General features: G+C 55.6%; 1 protein-coding gene across 6 annotated transcripts in view; it reads right to left on the bottom strand.

Annotated features, from left to right (window-relative positions):
- Positions 1-6,295: 6,295 nt before the first annotated feature.
- Positions 6,296-20,163, bottom strand: part of PTPN5 (protein tyrosine phosphatase non-receptor type 5) — a 56,694-nt gene continuing 42,826 nt past the window's right edge. For all 6 annotated transcript variants that reach the window (XM_070457302.1, XM_070457305.1, XM_070457303.1 and 3 more), the window contains 12 exons: positions 19,913-20,106; positions 19,258-19,365; positions 18,929-19,006; positions 18,196-18,437; positions 16,867-17,056; positions 14,200-14,284; positions 11,315-11,394; positions 10,992-11,129; positions 10,346-10,456; positions 8,091-8,251; positions 7,890-8,003; positions 6,296-7,479 (listed from right to left, as the gene is read on the bottom strand). In XM_070457302.1, the coding sequence (XP_070313403.1) occupies positions 7,386-7,479; positions 7,890-8,003; positions 8,091-8,251; positions 10,346-10,456; positions 10,992-11,129; positions 11,315-11,394; positions 14,200-14,284; positions 16,867-17,056; positions 18,196-18,437; positions 18,929-19,006; positions 19,258-19,365; positions 19,913-20,106 (1,595 nt within the window). In that variant the 3' untranslated portion in view covers positions 6,296-7,385. The remainder of the gene's footprint in view (positions 7,480-7,889; positions 8,004-8,090; positions 8,252-10,345; positions 10,457-10,991; positions 11,130-11,314; positions 11,395-14,199; positions 14,285-16,866; positions 17,057-18,195; positions 18,438-18,928; positions 19,007-19,257; positions 19,366-19,912; positions 20,107-20,163) is intronic.

The following is a 20,163-nucleotide window of genomic DNA, read 5'->3' as shown; positions in this document are numbered from 1 at the left end:
CTGTAGAAAGGTGCTTAGGTACCAGTGGGTTTCCTGAAAGGGGTTGCTGACTGAATGAGCTTGTGTAAGGAGTGGCTGGCCAGGAGCGGGCTCTGGGGCAGCTTGTGTATGCTGTGGGTGGTGCTAAGGTCCAATGATGGGTCTTTGGGAGAGGAAGGAAGCAACTGGCATGGGTGGGGAGAAGGGAAGCTCTGTCCCTTTCACAGTGGGAAGTCAGGGCAGATCCAGGAACAGAATTATAGGCCTAGGTCCCCCAGGGATCCATTCCACCCTTTCTCAAAGGGTCTGGGCCCAGAGGCTGCAGAACATGCTTAGACCTTAGGATGATCAGCCCTTGGCATTGCTCTTCTGGAATATTCCCCCGAAGAACCCAGGAATCCTCACCCTCACCTGCACTCTATGACTAGCCCTTCCCTTCGTGCAGATCCCACCTCACCTCAGCCTGGTTCCACCCACCATGGTCTCATTCCCTTCTAGCCACGCGCATAGCTTTGGTCTCACGTTCCTTTGGCGCTCATTCACCGGCTGGAACCTCTCTCTTTTCCATCTGGTCCTGCCCCCTCCTTGTTCTGGCATTGCCCTAGCTCTGCCTTGCCCCGCCCCTAATTTTGGCCCCTTGCTCACTCTGGCAAGGATGCCCTAGCTCCTGACTCGGCCTCTCTTATTCTGCCTCTCCTCTAGGGCATTGAGAGCCCCTTTTCTCATCTCCCAGCTCTTGGGTCTCTGTTGTGGATCTCTTGGCTGTGAGAGGACCTGGTGCCCCTCCCAGGGTCTCTGCCTCCGGCCTTAGGGGTCACTGGCCCTGGCACCTTCAACACGTGCTCCTTGTTCACACTGTCATAGGAGATCTTGGCAGACCCCTTGATGAGCATGCCGTTCTCTCTCTCTCAGGAGATGCTGGGTTTGGGGTTCCCCCGTGCCTTGACTCAGAACATGGCTTCATCCCCTGCAGTGGGCACCTATTTTTGCCCGTTAGCCTGGAAGCTGCACCTCTACCTGCTCTCAGCTCTGGGCTGGGGAGAGACCCTTGGCCTGTCTCCGCCAGTGGTTGTGTATTGGGGGGACAGCGGCGGGGGTGGCAGCAGCAGTGAGGGGCTGGGGCACTGGGACAGAAAGGGAAGCTCCCGGGGCCTTGGGGAAACTCGGGGAGGGACGCACCCTCGGGTGAGGAGACCAGCTGAGGCTTCTCCACCAACTCCGGGACGTTCTCGCCAGCAGAGATGTTTGAAGCTGAAGAACTCTGTGGAGCTGGAGAAATTCCTCCTCACCACTTCCTCTGTGCCGACAGGCGAGAGAGGTCAGAATGGGCTCCAGGCAGAGCTTAGCCTGGGACCTTTTCTTAAGGGGACAGTGGAGCACTTTAGGTCTGCGAGAACTGGAAATGCTTTGGCCAAGAAACGAGGACTTTAGAGAGTCGGTGGGTCATTGTGTTACGGCAAATGAAAACCCCTAGGGGAGCCAAAGCCTCATTCATCCCTCAAAGGTCAATCTTTGCAATCTTTACTGGGTCAAGATCTTGTGTTCTACTTCCCCCTCTGCCCGCCGGCCCCCCCACCCCCCGGCTTTTTTTAGAAGGAGATTTCTTTTTTAGATTTTATGGGTCTCTTTGGGTTCCTCTCCTGGAAGTTCTGGTCCCCCAGTAGCATTAAATAGTGACCAGAGGTCCACAGGCTGCAGATGGTTTACTGCTGGTTTTTATTTGACCTTTCCAATGTTTAAACAGGCTTCCCTGGTGGCTCAGAGGATAAAGCGTCTGCCTGCAATGTGGGAGACCCGGGTTCGATCCGTGGGTCGGGAAGATCCCCTGGAGAAGGAAATGGCAACCTACTCCAGTATTCTTGCCTGGAGAATCCCATGGACCGAGGAGCCTGGTAGGCTACAGTCCCCAGGGTCGCAAGAGTTGGACACGACTGAGCAACTTCACTTTCCTTTAATGTTTAAACAAAAAGGAGCCCTACATCTAAAAATTGAGAGATTTCACATAAAAATTCTAATTTCTGGATCCTTAACACTGGATGCATATTCCTACATGGCAACAGGCAGTGGGAGGTGAAGAGTGACTGTCCCTTTCGATGGGCTACATTCTGGACAGTTCACCTCAGACTGTCTTTTGCATTCATGTTCCCTGCTGGATGCTATCTGCCAGTGGTTTGCAAGTCTGGCTGCAAATCAGGGTCCCTGGAGATCTTAAAAACACTACCAGATTTAACCATCTGAGGTGAGACTCACATGTCACTGTTTTTTTTTTAACTCCCCTCTCCTCCCACCCGTACCCTAAGGTGGTTCTGGTGTGCCGTCAGGGCTGAGAATCACAAATTACAGTCACTTGAGTTTGCAGATTCTGGTCTTGAGTCCTGGCTGTTCTACTTGGTATGTCTCACTTGGCCTGGGGGAGTTACTGCTTATCTGGCCTTGACCTCTGTGCACAGAGGACTGACTGAAGGAGGGATGACTGGGAGGACAGGTATTCGATATCCTGGTCCCTGGCCATCTTTGAATCACCTTCCTCTAGAGACGACATGGCTAAAACAATCTGTTCTGTTCTGAGATCATTTCTCAGCTTTCCCTTGGATCTGCCCTCCCTTACGTCTGGTCCCCAAGTCTGAACACCTGGAAGCTCAAGTCACTTGTTTATGTATTCATCCTCTCTCCTCTGGCAGCACCAAGGCTTCTCTTAAGTGGAGCAAGGCCAGCATTATTCTTAAGTTGATAAGGCAGCTACCTCCCTAACTTCCTCCATGCCTTAAATTCTACCATCAGAAATTTGTGCATTTGCCTATGGCTTTGATCTCCAGCAATTAAGAGTTCAATCACTAACACATATCCATGTGATTGATTTTTCCTACGCTGTTTTCCTGGAGATAGCGTTTGTGGACAAGCATCTGGCTGGCTTAGCTTTATCAAATCATAGATTAGAAGCACAGGTTGGGAGGGTTGTTGGTGGTATCTCGGGCTTCTGAGGGGCCCACTGGTCACAAAGATGGGAGGAAGAAAGGCTGCCTCTACCTAATTCCACCCCCTTACCAGCCATCCCACTCTATTTGCCTCCCACGATCTTGGTTGTCTAGGAGAAGGTCTGCACGTGGGTGGTAGAGCTGGAGAACTCCATGGACACGTGCTCCTGAAGCATCTGCTTGTGGTGAATGGTCGTCATGGTGACAAGGCGTGGGCACTCACCTGGGAGGACCAGAGAGGGGATGAGGCCGTGAAGGACAAGGAAGGGAGTGGGAGGGAGGCTCAGAGATGTTGTGTGTGTGTGTGTGTGTGCGCGCACAGGGGGGTAGGAGAAGGGACAGAACAGGTGAACACAGAGAGAGATGGCTGTTTACAGTGAGGGTGAGGAGAGGCTGGGTGGCAAGCCTCTTCCCTCCGGCCTCTCTTCTCTTCCCTTGGTATCTCCCTGGTTGGTTCCAAGGACCAATGGGCCTGTCTCTCACTGAGTAACCGCAAACCATTCCAGATCCTTGGAGGGGGAGGAGATAGGGTTTAGACTTACCCAGTGAACCCAGCAAGGCCCAGAGGGAGCTAAGGATACCTTTTGATAGCTACATGGAACTGACGGGGTGGGGCGGTGCTGGATGCTTCATCAGGAGGGAATGAAGTCAGACCTGAGAAGGAACTTCCTGACTAAGCCATACTGGAGCTGGCCTTGAAAGGAAACTGGATCTTCTCGCTGGGCCCTGGGGAGCCCTGGCATTGGGGGAATGCTGAGACAAATGACAGCACATTCCTACAGCTCTGCTTTCCTTTCCAATATGATAAAGACAGAGGTCGAGTCTTTATTTCTTGTAATTTTTGAATTGGTAATTCAATCACATGGTTAAAAAACAAAACAATAGAAACATCTATGTAAAGAGGCTCCCTCCTTCTCCCAGCCCTCCAGCCCTCCACAACAGGTAACCACTTGTGGTCTTTATGCTCCTTCTGGAGCTCTTTCATGCAAATTTGAATATGTTTTTGTCTTCATTCCCTGTTTTTTTACACATAAGGTAGCGTATTATACAAGCCATTCAGCCCTCTTTTTTTTTTTTAATTCTTTTTATTTATTTAATGAATTTATTTGGCTGTACCAGGTCTTAGTTGTGGTATATGGGATCTTAGTTCCCTGACCAGGGATCGAACCCAGGCACCCTGCATTGGGAGCATGGAATCTTAACCACTGGACCACCGAGGAAGTCCCTCAGCCCTCTTTTTACTTTGTACATCTTGGAGGTCTTTCCATCCCTGTTTATGAAGTTTTCCCAGTCTTGTTAACACCTACATAGAATCCCATCGAATAGATGTACATACCATCTTTTATTTAACCAGAGTGGCAGTTTTAATATTTATTTTAATTTATTTGGCTGTGCTGGGTCTCAGTTGCAGCACATGGTATCTTTGATTTTTGTCGTGGCATGTGGGAATCTTTAGTTACAAGATAGTGTCAGTCGTTCAGAAATGTCCAACTCTTTGTGACCCCATGGACTACAGCCCATCAGGCTCCTCTGTCCATGGGATTCTCCACAAGAATACTGGAATGGGTTGCCATTTCCTTCGCCAGAGAGTGGCAGTTTTTAAACCCCAATTTTTTGTATATGAGAAACTGACATCTGAGAAATAACCTGTCCAAGATCACTTGGACTAGAATCCCGGCCCCTTGACTTCCAGTCCAGTGCCCTTCTCGAGGACCTCAAAGCCTTCTTCCAGGCCAGAAGGTTTGGGGCTAAACTTCGCCCCTTCATCTGATGCTGTCTCTCTACCTGGTCCCTCCAGGTTTGGAGACATCTCCCCAGCTCCAGCTCCTGCTGTCCCCTTCAGGGCTCAGAAGGCAGAGCCCCTTTCCTCAGGGAAGAGGGAAGCCTTACCTTCGCATCAAGAGTCCTTTCTAACCCTGAAGACTGTGTCCACCCTCCGGCTTTGGAGACCCAGCTGGTGCCTGGGCTGTAGACTGACCTTCTTTTGTCCCAGCAATGTGGCCGGCAGGAGTCACTGGTTCCTTTAATGTCTGGCCCCCTGGGGGCGATCCCTTACTCAGGCTCCACAGCTGCCCCAGCCAGCTGGCACACTGCTTTGGGGGGTAGCTGGGGCCAGGGCTGGAGGAGGTGCAGGGGCCTGGGCAGGCGGGTGGCCGAGCATGGTGGTCTCGGGGTACTTCTTCTGTTCCTTTGTGCAGAGGTTTGTGTTCTCACGCTGCTGGGCGGGACCTCTCTGAGCTGAGGGGCTCAGGGAAGTGTGTGCGCCCAATAGGGCTTGGGGAGCAAAGCAACAGGTCTGTGTTTTCCAGGGACCAGGAGCCGGTGACTGGGGGAGTCCAGGGAGCACCATTCAGGCCGTGCTCTGCCCTTGGTGCCTGCACAACCTGAGTGGCCTCACGGGGCCACCCCTGGGAGAGAAGGGGAAATGTCGGCTCTTCCTCCCCATCCCACTCTTGCTGCTCAACCCCCTGACCTGGGTGGAGGGGTAGGAGGGCCCATCCTCTTGTTGGAGAGCAGGCCCCCTTCTCTGGGACCTCCGTCTAAGCCACTCCCCTGTTCTTTCCTCATTGTCTGCAGTAAATCTGCAGCCCAGACCCTTGACTAGCCCACTCAAGGCTCTGTGACCTTGTAAGGACCTGCTGGCTGGCCAACAGTCCTGCCCTGGACTCCCTCTTGCCCTGGGGTGACCCACACCTGTCAGCAAGGACAGGACAGCTACATTTGCTGCATCCCTGGGGGCTGGGGTAAGAATAGAGGGGGAGTGTCAGGAAGGCACAGGATCTTGGTCTAGGGGCAGATTCTCCAGGTTCCTTGGGCGGGACTACTCTCAGCCCAGGCCTTACAAGGCAAATTGCCAGGCTGCAGCTGCTGTTGGGACCTGCAGGGCAAATAAGTGGGCTGGCTAACAGGGAGGGGCCTGTGTAGTCTGAAGGTCCCCCTCCTCTGGCCTTGGCATCTCTGGCCCCTCTGTCGATGTTAGTGGCCTGCCAGCCACTTTTCCTTCTATGAAAGCCTCCGACATTTGCCCCTGTGGCTCCGCAGGGCCCCTGGCTCCTGGCTGGGTGAGAGGGCGCTGGTGTGTGAGAATTCTGCTCAGTGAGTGGACTTAGGAATTTCAAATCTGGATTCACGCCATCTCCCAACCTCCACAAGGGGGCACTAGGGATCTCAAGGGCCTGGGTCGGGTGGGTGGGGGGTTGTGCGCGCGCGCGCAGATCTGTAGTAGTAGGAGGGGCAGGAAGATGGGGGTACCAGGAGGCAGGGAGTGGAGGGGAGGGTCAGTCAGACCCAGGAGGCCGGGAGTGGAGGGGAGGGGCAATCACACAGACCCAGGAGGCTGGTTTTGCTCAAAATGCTCCATTTATTGCTCTATTCAATGACCATGAGCAAATTATAAAAAGACACCAAATGTCTCTGTCTGCCGTGGAATAAATATTTAAAGTCACCAATAAAAACACGTGGCTCCAAGATAACACATGTTGCCAAAGAGTCATGCACGCCCTGCTGACGGGCTCTCAACACACGCATGAACACGGGACACACGCAGAGCTACACGTGGCGAGACTTCTGGGAGGGCCAGAAGCGACACAGAAAAATGCTTCACACGGATCTGGGGCCGAGTTCCCACCCTACCCTCGGAGCTCCCCGTCTCCCGCCGTGGCCCAGGTCCCCTGGGTTCATTCTCCCCTATGTGTCCCCCTTCTCACCATTGCCCCACAGGCTAGTCACTGCCTGCGGAGGGCGTCTGATACCTGGGGATCCCCCTGGATGCGATCCTCCTCTCCCACCCCCATCCAGAGACCTCTCCGCAGCTGCGATCTTTCTGCCAACCCCTCAGGACTTAACTGTGCCTGACTTCTGGGGTCTTCAGGCCCTTCCTTCCTTCCCATCCTGGTTCCAGGAACTAGGGGCAAAGTGCAACCGGTCTGCTGGGAGAAGCAGGGCTGGGGGCCTGAGGCAGGCACCTGTTCCAGGGCCACTGGGGGGCTGGAGCTCACGACCCCTCTCCCGGGCTGAGGAGACACAGTGTTCGGTACAGACAGCAGAGACGATGGATAGACAGAACACGCTGCGGCAGGACACGTGGAGTTGCAGCAGGGAAACGTTTTGGATCAAGTAGCAGTGGAACCATCGTTAAAAACTGAGGCCCCAGGTCACGCGGTTTGGGTCAGGCCCTGGGGCCCCAGGCCTGGCCTGGCACACCCCTCCCCCACCCTCCCCACTCCCCAGTATGTACAGTAGGAAGAGCTATGTTGGGGGGGGGGGGCAGGGGTCCGGCCGAGGCAGCGGGGGAGGGGGGAGCAAACTGAAGAGAAGGAAGCGGGAGGGACGGGGAGCAGGCCGGGACCTGAGGCAGGGTCCTGGGTGCTCCTGCGAGGAGGGCCCCGACTCAGGCTGGGAGGTACCAGAGGACCTCGGGGAGGCGCGTGGTCACTCCGGAGGCTGGCGGGACAGCTGCTTCTCGTAGAGGCTCATGACGTGGTGCACGAACTGGTACTGCTCGCACGTCTGGATCATACCGCCCCTGCCCGGCAGATGGAGGGACGGGGTCGTGGAAAAATGGCTGCGGAGCCGCCCCCAGTCCCACAGAGTGCCAGTCCCCCGGGACGCACATCAGGGCCTCTGTGCAGCTTACAGAGGTCAGCCCTTGCCAGCCTGCCACTTCCACCTGCCCTTCCTGGCCCTCCCCGCTCTGGCATAGACAGCGGGGACAGAGGCGACATGACCCTCCACTCAGCCTCTGCTCCTCTGACCACTCTGTTCCTCTCCCCTCTGCATCCCAGCCACCAACTGCCTGGATCCGGCTTCTCCGCCCATCTATCCACAGGTCGGTCCCCGTGGGGTGTGTCCCCCTAACCTACGCCCTATGCACAGGTCAGTCTCTGCTACCCCCTCCCCCACCCCGGGTCCCCACGAGCCCCACCCTCAGCTGACCTGTCCTGACGGAGCTGGCACGTGGTCTTCAGGATGTCCACCACGCCCTCGTGCCGCAGCTGCTGGCAGCAGATGCTGGTGGCGATGAAGCAGCCGGTCCTCCCAATCCCTGCGCTGAGGGCCCAGGGCACCGGGGTGAGGGGTGGGGCCGCCCGGGAGCCCCGCCCCGCCCCGCCCCAGTGGGTGTCTGGAAGGACCCACCTGCAGTGCACCACGATGGGGGCGCAGCGGGGCCCCTCCTGCTGGGCCGCCTCCTCCACCTCCCGCACCAGGTGCAGGAGTGGGGGCGCGCGGTCTGGGGTCTTCTGGTCGGGCCAGGACGTGAACCAGTAATGCTTCAGGCCTCGCTCTTCCGTCCCGCTCTGTCCAGGAGACAGACGCCCGCCCAGATACACGTGAGCGCTCTGAGCCCAGAAACCAGCCCAGAGATGGAGATGGCAGGGGAGGAGGAAACACAGAGGGAGGCCACAGGGAGTGGGACCTCGGACCTCTGCCATCTACACCGTACCGCCCAGGGGCACCGGTCAGAGACCCGAAGCCAGCTGGGTAGCAGGCACTGGTGGGCAGCGTCAGCACTGGTCTTCACATGGGTTCTGCCCTGGTGACTCCAGGATCTTCCAAGAGAGGTGAAGAGCCCCTTCTCCATTTCACTGCTATCTCCTGGTTGCCCCTTCCCAGACAGCCCAGTCACCCCCACAACAGGCAAGACACTTCCTCTTGCCTCAGTATACTTTCCTGCCCACCACCACCCCTGGCCCCCCCCCAACCAGTGTCCCAGTGCTATCCTCTCCACCACAGCCACCTTCACTTTGTTCTTCGCCATCTCTTGGCTGTGTGGGGCCCTCCCCTCCTCTTTTCTGATCACCCAGATCCACAGTGGTCCCAATGGTCTGTCTACAGCCCATGCCGTTCTACTGCTCAGAACGCTTTGATATCTCTTGTTGCTTTAAAGCTAAAAACCCACCCTCCCCACTCTTCGGTCGGGCAAATAAGACACATGGTACAGGGTCTACCTCCCCAGGCCCAAGTCCTCCTCCTGTAAACTTGTACTTGATGCTTTTGCATCCCAAATGGTTTGCAGATCAAACCGCTGCTTCCCCATCTCCTGTACATTTATTCACAGAGCTGTTCTATCTTCTGTGCCCTTACTTTTAGTTTCCCTTTGTCTGGAATGCTCTCTCCACATGTCTGCCCCCCGGCCAACTCTTATCCTTCGGAACCCCATTCGGCACCACCACTTCCAGGAAGCCCTCCCTGAGCACCCTAGCTGCCGACATGTCCTTCTGTGCTTTTACTTATTTCTAGGTCAGTACTTACCATTTTACAGGTGCTCCTTGAGAAGAGAGTCCAGGCTTTGGACAGCTCTCTGTTTTCCCAGTACCCAACCCAGAACCAGGCTCAGGGCAGGTACTTGTAAAGGTTATGGACAAAAGTAAATGCCCAGTGGTCCCAGTTCTTCCCTGACCAGCCCCACCGCACTGAGATGATGTGGCAGCCCCAGCCTCTCTTTCAGGGGAAAAAGGAAGCTGCTCTATGGGCTACCTGGCTGTTATAGCTACCATAGCCTCTGTTCTCCACCTCTGAAATGCCCTCAAGCAAGCCTGTATCCTGGAAGTGCTTACTGGGCACTGCCCTTGAGGGGCTGACTTCTCCTTGACATGCCGTCTTTCACCTTCTCCAGTGGGAGGGGGCAGCTCAGATGAACAAGTCTCATGCCCTTGACACCCTATCCAGACCCTGTGGCTGCCAGCATCAGTGGACCTCCCTGACTGTTTCTGGATAGGATGTCAGCTTCCTGGCACCTAGGTCACCTCTTCCAGACCTTGGGATAATTCCAGTGGTACCACTTTCCCCAAACAGTGGTCATAAGATTTCTCAAAAGCAGAATGCACTGATTTTCTTCACTCCAAAAGAACAATCTCCTCTATTATGCTGAGCCTGGAGGAAGCACAATCTTCAGGGTGGGAGGATACCTCCCCACACTCTTCTGGGCTGTTCTGTACTGCTCATAATTTTTAGGTCCTCTTCTCTTTTTCCTGTAACCACAACCTCCCTGTGCTACCCAAATGCAGCAAAAAGCGCCTGTCCTCTAGTGGAAAGATTCGGTACTACAGGTTGGAAGCCCAGCATCCCAGGTGAAGGGATGTTTCCGGGTAGAATATGGAAGCTGCTGAAGCCCCCTCTTCCAGACAGTCCTGGCCTTGGGTACATCTGAAGCAGAGCTGTAAGACATTGTGAATGACAGTGTGGATGGACAGATGCCAGTGATATGAAATATACTGAGAATTTGGTCCTCTGATCTGCAAGATCACTCACCCCTTTCCCCCTCATCCCTGCTCATCAATAAAGCCTGGAGTGACACATGCCTTAATTTCAGCTATTTCGGCCTCTGGAACCTTGTTGGCTGTGGAGTGCCCCCTCCTCCCAGCCCAGTCCAGCCCTGCCCCAGGCCTCACCCTGAGGGCAATGAGTCGGAGCCGGTAATCCTCAGTGTGGATGACTTTCCGCACGGTGATCTCCACGCCATCGTATACCACCTGCTCCTCCGGCCAGTACTCGGTGCACTTCTGCAGGGGCCCAGATCAGGCTGAGATACTCCCAGCACCCCAACCACACCCTCCCCAGTGCCTGTCCCAGGGCCAGTGGGGAGACAGATAACAGGGCAGTAGGTTTGCAGTTAGAGAGCTCAAATCTCAGCTTTGTAACTTGTTAAGTTACTTCCCTTTTCTGAGTCTCAGTTTCCTCATCTGGGAAAATGGAAGTAATACTCAATATGAAGGACCTTCATGGGACTTCAATTAAATGGGCTGTGATGAGTATGGAAGTAGCCAGCATCAGCCCTGGCAGGCTGGGCAGCAGCAGAACAGTGTGTTTAAGATCCTGAGCCCTGGCGGTGGACAGGCCAGCTCCAGGCCCTGCCTCTATTTGTGTGGCTCTGAGTAACTGATTTAACCTCTCTGAGCCTCACATTTCCTTCCCTGGGCAAGGCAGCAAGGTGAACATACCAACCTCCCAAGATTGCTGTAAGGATTAACACAGAAACAAGATGCTTGGCGCAGGGCATCAAACAGCAGGCACCTGGTAAGGTCCAGCGGGGCCTACCTCGTTCATCTCCTCGATGTTGGTGATCATGACAATGATGGGCGTGTGCTCCTGCCACACCATGCGCCAGAAGTCGCCGACCGTGCTGACGATGGGTCCCTGAGTGGCGATGTACACCTTCTCTTCCCCACCGTAGCCCTGTGACCAGCCAAGTCCAGGTCATCAGGGTCACTTGTTGTGCTCCTGGGGCCCATCTCCCCAACTCAGCCTCTTCCCCGGGGGGGTGGCAGGAACCGGACGGACTTAGGGACAAGCCTAGTGGATGGACCCCATTGACTTGGGCCTCCCTTTTAGGGAGAGACTGTTGGGATGGGGTTACATACCCGAATGTAGTTGGCGTTGATGTAGGAACTCAGAGGGTCGTCAGGGTCTGGTGAGGTCAGACATACTCTGCTGTGAGGGTCTGAGGTAGTGGAGACAGGTGAGGCTGGGATTTGAACGTGCAATCCCTCTGGTGTGGGCCCACCTTCTCTGGCCCCTGTCAGGGCACCTACATTTCTTCTGGGACCGGAAGTTCCTTCTTCCCTTGCCAGAAGCAAAACACTGCCCATTCCTGTGGCCCACTCAGGAAGGTGAGGACCCAGGCTGAAGAGAATGGTACAGGGAGGCCTTGGCTGTCTCCCTCTGTAGGGTCCAGGCCACCCTTGCCTGCATCCCTTAATCTGCCCCGTTCCTTCTGTGCTCCATGGTCTGGGGAGGAGACAGCTCAGACAGTAAGAAATTCCCTACGGGATACATCCTAGACAGCAGGGCCGGCCAAGAGTTTGAGTATACATTGTCTCCAACCTGCTGTATAAGCTTGTAAAGCACATGGCCTTTTTAAACCTCAGTTTTCTGATCTGTAATATGGGGTAAGGATGCCTAGTTCCTCGGATTGTTGGGAAGACACGTGAGAAAACAGATGTGAAGTGCTATGTCAACTGTAAAGCACTTTATAGCTAAGATTTGGGTAGGATGCCAGGGGAGACTATCACAATGAAAGGTGTAGTCTTCTGCGCCTGAGATGAGACAACACACAAGTCTACAAGGGTTCACCCCCACCCCAATCTAGTCACCGGTCAAATCCAGAGCAGCAGATTCTCACTACGTCGTGCTCTGCCCCCTAGACTAGGGTTTGTCCTGTTCCGCTAGAGCCTCCCTGTATTGATTTAGTCTGTTCTGGAAACTCGCAGAGGCTGGGACTGAGCCAGGAGGTAGTGGAGTGGGGCCTGGGGGCCTGGGTTCTGGGGCTCTGTCTAGCTTTGTCACCAGCTCACATCTCCTCCCTCTCTGGCCCCCACGGTCTTTCCTGTGGAAGGAGGGTTGGACTCAAGGCCCTGCCAGCGTGCCCCGTATGGCTCTCAAAGGCTGCATAGAAGCGGTCAGGAGTCTACACCGCCCACCAGTGAGCCTGGCTTCAAGTCCTCGTGGTGTCAGTCAGGCCATTCAACGAGTACTGTGCCTTCTCCGTAAACTGGGAACATTCCTTCCGTCACAACCTCACTCATCCTGTCAGGGTTCAAGAGTGGCCGTTAATAATGAGTCCTCAGACCCATAACTTAGGCCGGCACACAGTCACTGGAGAGCGAGTTGGTGCTGTTACTGATATCACTGCAAGTATAAATGAAATCAATATAGAAATTAACAGGTCAAAAGGAGGATCCCAAACCTGGAATATGAAATGGAAAGGGATACCCACAAACCTCCCCTCTCCAGTCCTTTCATGCCCCGGCCCAAGTGCCTGAGGTTTGGGCAGGGGATTGGTGGGGGTGAGGCAGCTCTCGCGGCGAGGGGCGTGCGGGAGAGTCAGGTATGGGGAAGCGCGAGGGTGAACAGACGGGGGCTCTGTGTGACCAGGGGACAGGAGCGGGCAGCCCTGCACGGGCCCCTCCCTCCTCTCATGGCACCCAGATTGGGATCCAGAAGTAGCCTCCGAATGAATGAGAAAGCAAGCCTCGGGGTGTCCCTGATCCGAGAGGGGCCTCTACCACCCACCCCAGCCCAGTCTCTGAGGGCACAGGGTCGATTCTTGCTGGCTATAGAGAAGATTCTCTGTTGGGCTCGGGGGCTGCAGGCGTAGGGTATGGCTGGAGGCTGGACTCCTCTCAGGAATCCAGTGGGGACCAGATGGAGTGATGGCCTGGCTCTCATACTCCCCCAGCGGCTATTCTGAGTGGCCGGCAAAGCCTGAGACTGTGGGGTGCCCGAAGCCCTGCCTCCAGGTAGGGCTGGGTGGGTGGAGGGGGGAGCGAGAGGAGGGAAGAGGTGAGCAGCCCTGAATCCTGGCCTTAAATGGTGCTTTGTTTAACTGGAACTACCTAGACACTGTGTAACCATAGCAACCACAAGTCGATATTTTAAAAGTTAAAAATAAGTCATGACATCTTACATGTTCTTGGAGATGCTGATGGCAAAACTGCTTTTTTAAAGCCTCCTTACTCCATAAACTGTGTGGAGTAGGTTTGTGGGGATTTGCTTTCGATAAGTCACCCCCCAAGCTAGCCCTAGGGCCTTGGGCCAGAACTTGGCAGGGATGACAGGCAGACAGGGGCCTGATGGAAGTTACCTGAAAATGACATCCCAGGCTAAACGAGGAATATCGGGTTCCCTGGTCTAACTACCCCCAAAGGGGGAAAGTCCCTATCAAACCTTCCAGGGGGACCACGCATGCATGCTAGCTTGAATACCCTAGCCAATGGGGAGCTTCCTACCTGACGGGCAGCTCGCTCTCTTGTGGGGTGGCTCTGCCTGTTAGAGGGTTCATAATCTAGCCAAACTGAACTCCAGGTGGAAAAAAGAGCACAATTTTGAGGTTACAGAGGCCTAGTTTCAAACTTGGTTCTGTACGTCTTAGCTGTGTGATAGTGGATGAGCCACTTAACCTCTCTGAGCCTTAATGTCCTCTCCTTAAAACCTGTCCACTCTGAAGAGACCAGGGATATGACCACAATTTTCAGCCACCATGCACTGTCTAGGAGCTGCCTGTTATTGTTCCTCTTTTTCTCTGACTTTCCACAGAGCCCAGCACAATGCTTGTCCAGAGCAAAGATCTGGAGAGTGCTGTATGAAGGAACCAAGAGCCCTCTGCCCTTTAAAGGGGGGTGTTTCCCTTCACCGGGCACCCCCACCTTCCATCCCTTTGCCTGGTGACCCTGGAGGCCCATGCTGGAGTCAGTCTCTTAATCCTGCCTCAGAGTTTAAGGGCACCCAGGTGAGGGGCAGTACTCACTGGGAAGGATGGTTTTATATCGGTTCTTTCGCACCAGCCCAGGGATGTCATACTCTTTTGGATCCACAAAATTCATGGGGATTTCCTGTAGGAGGAAGACACAGGGTTGAGGGCAGTTGTGGGCTGGCGTGATGCATGCATTCATTCAACAAACATTGACTATTAAATGAGTGAGTACACATGAAAAGCATCTAGAGCAGTCCTGGCACATGCTGAGTGCCTAATAAATGTTATCTCCACCACTGTTTTTGGAGGGCCGGCCTGGCACATGGTCCGCACTCAGTGAACGTTTGATGAATAGAGAAGTGACCTGGCCAATCACTGCCTTCTTCTGCACCCTGTACTCAGCCACATGAGTGGCTTTGCGGACTCATGTTTCTACCCCAGGTAGGTCTCTCCCTCAGGACCTTGGGTTGTGCTGCTTGCTCGGTAGTTAACATCCATCCCGTCCTCATCTTCTCCTGTCCATCGTAAATGCCACCTCCTTCAAGAAGCCTTCCCTGATTCTCCAGCAGGGAGGCAGCCTCCTGCTGCTGTATTTGCACCTCTCAATCGCTCTGCATGTCAAGAGCACCAAGTCTGAACTTCTCTGCCTGGAATGTGAGGTCTAGGAGCTGGCCTTTCTTTACCACCAGTCGCTCTCAAAAGCCCCACCTTCCAGCTGTGCCCATCTCTTCCCTGTAGCTAATTTGTCCGTCTCCGCCGAGCCTCCACATCTGAGTTCGTGGCACTCCACGTGTGGGGAGCACTGGTCGCATCCCTCTTCATCACCCCTAATCCTTCTCAGCCTTTACTCCTCAGTGACTGTCCTCTCTTCGCGCCCCTTCCCCCTGTCCACACACTTTAGCACCCTTATCATCTCTCATCATCATGAATCACAGTGTTCAGTGTGGTCACACTAAGAATGCACTTTGTACAATGAGGATCACCATACTCACTTTCTAGGGTGGTTGTGAGAATCAGAAGAATAAAAAGCAGGTGCAGAAGTGCCCGTGGGGTGGGTGTGTGAGCACCCCCACTTCCTCTCTCTCTGGGCGAAACTGACAATAAACTAGAAACAGGAGATGACAAGGACATGCCACACAGCCTCAGGGGAGGTGTGGCCACGGACAGCACTGAGGCTGGGTAGCCCAGGAGGGCATCCTAGGGGCCTCCAAGGTGAGGGATGATGACTGTGAAGGCGCGGGGGTGGGGGTGGGGCGAGGGCCAAGTGTGACGTGGACAGTCCTGCAGGGATGGGGGCCTGAGTCTGGAAAAGGCGGCTGGGGCTGGCTCAACTCAGGGAAGGCAGGCTGGGCCACACACTAGAGACTCTGAAGCTGCAGCTCAGAGGTGATGGAGGGCTGCCCAGGGAGGAGAGCCATCCGGTTCCGCTAGGGAGCAGGTGGCCTGGGGCAAGGGGAGCTGCGAGGGAGGCACGCAGGCTCCCCATCCCTCAGGCTTCTCCCAGGAGGACTCTCTCCAAATGCTCCTGGCTCTTGCCCATTCCTGCCCACAAGGTGGGTGAGTTATCGGATGAGGTGTTTGATTGAGGAACTCGGCTGTGGGGCACTAGCCCCTTCCTTCCTCCTCCTCCTCCCCCGACCCTCCCACTAAGAAAGAATTACAGGGCACCCCCATGGGGTGAGGCTGGCAATGTGCCAGCACCTCCTGGGGTGGTGGGAAAGTTGCTTCATTCTGGAGGTTGGTATCAGGAAGCTCACTACTGCTACATACGTAATCCTCATGTTAAACCTAGCCTTGGGACTTCGCTGCTGGTCCAGATATAAAGAATCTGCCTTCCAGTGCAGGGAATGTAGGTTCGATTGCAGCTCAGGGAACTAAGATCCTACATGCCTCTGGGCAACTAAGCCTGCCATGCCACAACTAGAGAAAGAAGCCTGTGGTCTGCAGCAAAGACTCAGAGCAGTCAAAATGGAAAAACAAAATACAAACAAGAATAAAAACTACCTAGCCTTTATCAGCAAAAATAAAGGTGGTTTTGTGATCTTCTCTATCTTAGCTCTTAACTGGTTGAGTGCCCGGGCAGGTAAAACAGGGGCTTCATTTATAGGCCCCTCAAAGTCCAACAGGAGGCAGTTGGAGGCTGCTGTAGGAGTCTGGAGGAGGAGGTGATCAGGACTATCCTAAGCTGAAGCCACAGAACTGAGGGATTTCAAAGGAGGACGAACATCGTTTGGTGATGCCAGGCAAAAGGAGAGTGGGGAAATGGGAGAGTCAGAAGAGAAGGCTTTCAGGAACTGTCTGGCAGGCCAGTGGTTAGGATTCAGTACTTTCACTGCTGGGCTCCAGGTTTAATCCCTGGTGCCGCACAGTGTAGCACCCCACGTCTCCAAATAAAGAAGGCTTTCTAAGGTTTTCGGAGGACAGTCCTAGGTGATGATGACTTAAGAATGCCACAAACACCAATCACCTGATGGGCACTTTGCACACATTCTGCATCTTCTGAATCCTTGCAACACCCTTGTTATCTTTATCCCCATTTTCTGGATGAGGAACTGAGGCCCAGAGAGGAAGCAGCTTGCCCAAGACAGTAGGAGAGGCAAGCATGAAACGATGTTCATCAGATGCTGAGTTTGGGGTACCCTGTTCCAAAGCCTTGCTCAGGGGACCAACATGAGCATAAAGGGCTGGCTCCTGCAGGGGCGCTGGCTCAGGGGGACTCACAAAGAATTCTGCCTGCAGCAGGAAGGGGTCCAGGGCCTTCTCGTGAAGCTCTTCGGCCTGGAGCACGCGGGAGGCGCTGAGCAGGTATTCTCGGGCTGACTCCTCACGGGGGGACATGAGATAGCCGAAGCCCTCCTCGTTGCAGCCCGGCGTGCACATGTCCAGGGTCAGGGAGACGTTGGAGCCCCTCCTGGAAGGACCAGGAAGGGGGTGGTGAGGATCAGGGGCAGGGAGGACCATTAGCTGGCGCCTTGGAGCAGGAGGATGAGGGAGTGGGAGATGGGGTGGGAACCGGATGGGTCCCAGGGAGAGGAGTGGGTGTGACATCACCCCAACACAGTGTGAGGCTCAGCCCTAAGGCTTAAGCCCGCCACCCGCTCCTGCCTCCTGCAGCAGAGTAACTGAGTATGGGCTCGGGCCCCAGTCCCAAAGATTCCATGTGAGGCTCCTCAATACAGTCCTTCCCTGCACTCTCCTGTGACCCTTGCCAGAGGCAGCTCCCAGAGCCAGGGGAAGCTCACCGAGAGGGCACGTGCCTGGGGCAGAGAAGCAGGGCCCCACCCTCTGTACCCCAACCCCCGGGGCTGCAGCCTCCAAGGACGTCTCATCCAGGAAAGGCTCAGGGAAGACGGGATCCCAGGGGTAGCACAGCGGAGCAAGGATAAGCGGACTGAGCAGACCCTGCTATGTGTTCAGAGTCTAGTGGCCCATTACCCTCGTTACCTAGAAAGGGAAACTGAAAGCCACAGAGGGGATAAGCATTGCCCAAGCACACACAGTAAGGGAGTGGCAGAGCTGAAACAAAAACCTAGGTTTTCTGACTCCTCCTCCAATGCTCTTTCCACGACATCATGTGGACTACACAACCCTGGTGGGATCTAGCTAACCCAGCCAGGCTCTGCAAAGAGGGTGCTGACACCTCCCAACATGTGCTTTGTGGAACTCTTCGAGACACCACGAAAGCAGGCTTCTGTGGTCGGATGACTTTGAGGAAGGCTACACGCAACCCCTTGTCAATTTACAATGACTACAAGTATGTTAAAGGCTCCTAACAAGTACTACGGCAAAGAAACCTATCCGAGCCACAGAGTTGTATGTGTGAGTGTGCACATGTGTACACCTGTGCATGCCTATGTGTCTGTGTGCAGTAATAAAGTTTCTTAGTGTTCACTTCGGGGCATTCAGATCTGCATGAATCAGACTTGAAGAGCACATGTCTGCATTGGTGGGGCTATGAGCTCAGCTCTGCCCTGGGCACTGGGAGTCAGAGTCAGGCATCTGCCCTTCCGACAGGGAGCCGAGAGCTCCATGCGCCTCTGCCGCACCCACCTCTCCTGCAGACCCATGGCCTTGACGGTCAGGGAGGTGGGGTCGGCCTCCAGCTTGATATCCATCACGCAGTCGAACACAGGGGTCTCGGGGACGGGGTCCAGATCCAGGAAGTCATCCTCGACTTTCTCCTCCATCCACTCCGAGTAGGTGAACGAGGGCTGACGGCTTACCGACTGGCGCCTGTCCTCAGGGGGCAGTGGGCTGGGTGGTTCTGAGGGAGTCCTCAAGAGGAGCCACACCTAGTTGGGGGCACAACTGGCATCATGGACCATGCTGGCAGCAGCCCCTGGATGATGGCGTGCCCAGGGGCTTGAGCTCCCTGCCCCTCCGTGTGTCTGGAGCAGGCTTGTTGTCCTGGGAACTGTCTGCAGGGCACCACCGCTCACCTAGATGGGAGGCTATCCCCCAACCACGTCCTCCTGGCCCCCTCCTTCCCCAACCCTCAGGTTCTTATGCTTTGAAGCTTTCTTGGTGGGGTGGGGTGTTCCTACTCCGGTTTTCACACTGCCTCAGCTCCCTTCCCCAGCCGAGAACACTGCAAACCAATTTTGAGAAAGAAGGTGCTTCTCCCTACCCCCACCCCAGCCTGGGCACATTGGTGGGAGAAGACAGGTGCCTCTCCTCAGCCCTACCCACAGCATCTAGTCTGTAGGTCAAATGGGACAAGGTGAGGACGGGGTCTTGGGGTCACGGGAGGGGAGCAACGAGGTCGGGTCAGGAGGAGCCTTACCAGGGTGGTGACGAGGATCACACACAGAGAGATCAGCAGCAGACTGGGGACGTCCCAGGTCCCAGTGCCCAGCCAGGCCTGGGGAACATCAGACAAACAGCTCAGGGTGATAGAGGTGGGGGGGTGGGGGGTGGGGGCGCGTTCTCATCTATTTCAACAGGGATAAGATTGAGGCTCTGAGAACTTTGTACCTGGTTCTGGGGAGGGGACAGTTTTCCAGCCTTTCAAGGTTTATCGTCTGAACTCAAAGAAGCCCCAGGCAGGGGCTGGTGGGACTGGAGGCCCCCAGGCGCTCCGTCCTACTCTGGGGCTCCCTGGAGCTTACTCACCGAAGGTCCCAGCCGCTCCAGGAACGTGAGCGCGGAGGAGACGATGTCTGTGGTGTTCTGCGTCCAGATGGGGCCAATGCCGCTGAGCCAGAGCATCCCACAGGCGAGCTGGGGTGGCCGGGGCCAGTGCACTGAGTTCGGAGTCTGGCCTCCTTGCCCCCCATATCTCCCCGTCCCCCCACCCTCAGGAGCTCACCTGGAGCCTCAACCTACCGCCTACACCCCCCACCCTCCACCAAGGTCCAGACCATGCAGCAGAGGCAAGGGCCTGGGACTTTTCCTGGAGAAAATCTGACTTAAGGGAGCCTTTGCGGAGGGAAGCCCGCCACCCCACCAGGTATACACATCACAGGAAGAGTCTCCTAGAGATACCTCCAGAGACAGGAAGTCCTCAGAAGGACCCCCGCAGGGCAGGGGGGCTGGGGGCCGGGTCTGCATTCCTGCTTCTGAGCTCAGAGCAAGAGGGGCTCAGCCCTCAAGGCTGTGGCTTGGAACTCCAGCCTTCTCCTCACACCGGAGAGGCCGCAGTCACGAGGGACACCGGGAAGGCCCCTCAGTCCTCTGTGTCCTGAGGCGGCCATCTTGGGGAGGAAGTGGAGGCCGTCCCTCAACCAGCCCTCCCTCCAGGACCCGGCAAGGCCTGTGATGTCCTTACCAAGAACTGGGATGCAGCCAACAGGCACAGGCTGCTTCTGGCAGTGAGGGAGTGGCTCCCGGCGCCTCGAGGTGGTGGCTTCTGAGCTGGCTCTGAGGGCGGTGAAGCAGGTGGGGGCGGTGGCATCGCTCTCTGTGAGGCCGCGGGGCCCTCGGCCTGGTCCAGCGCCTCCATCCCTACCGGCTGGGGGACACCTGCAGAAGGTGACAACGTGGCCGGTGACCCCAGCCCTGCCGACCCCGCGGGGCGCT

The sequence above is a fragment of the Odocoileus virginianus genome, chromosome 28, assembly GCF_023699985.2.
Source record: "Odocoileus virginianus isolate 20LAN1187 ecotype Illinois chromosome 28, Ovbor_1.2, whole genome shotgun sequence".
In the NCBI taxonomy this organism is placed as follows: domain Eukaryota; kingdom Metazoa; phylum Chordata; class Mammalia; order Artiodactyla; family Cervidae; genus Odocoileus; species Odocoileus virginianus.
Note: the sequence above shows the minus strand (reverse complement) of the source record. Positions and strands in the feature narration are given on the sequence as shown.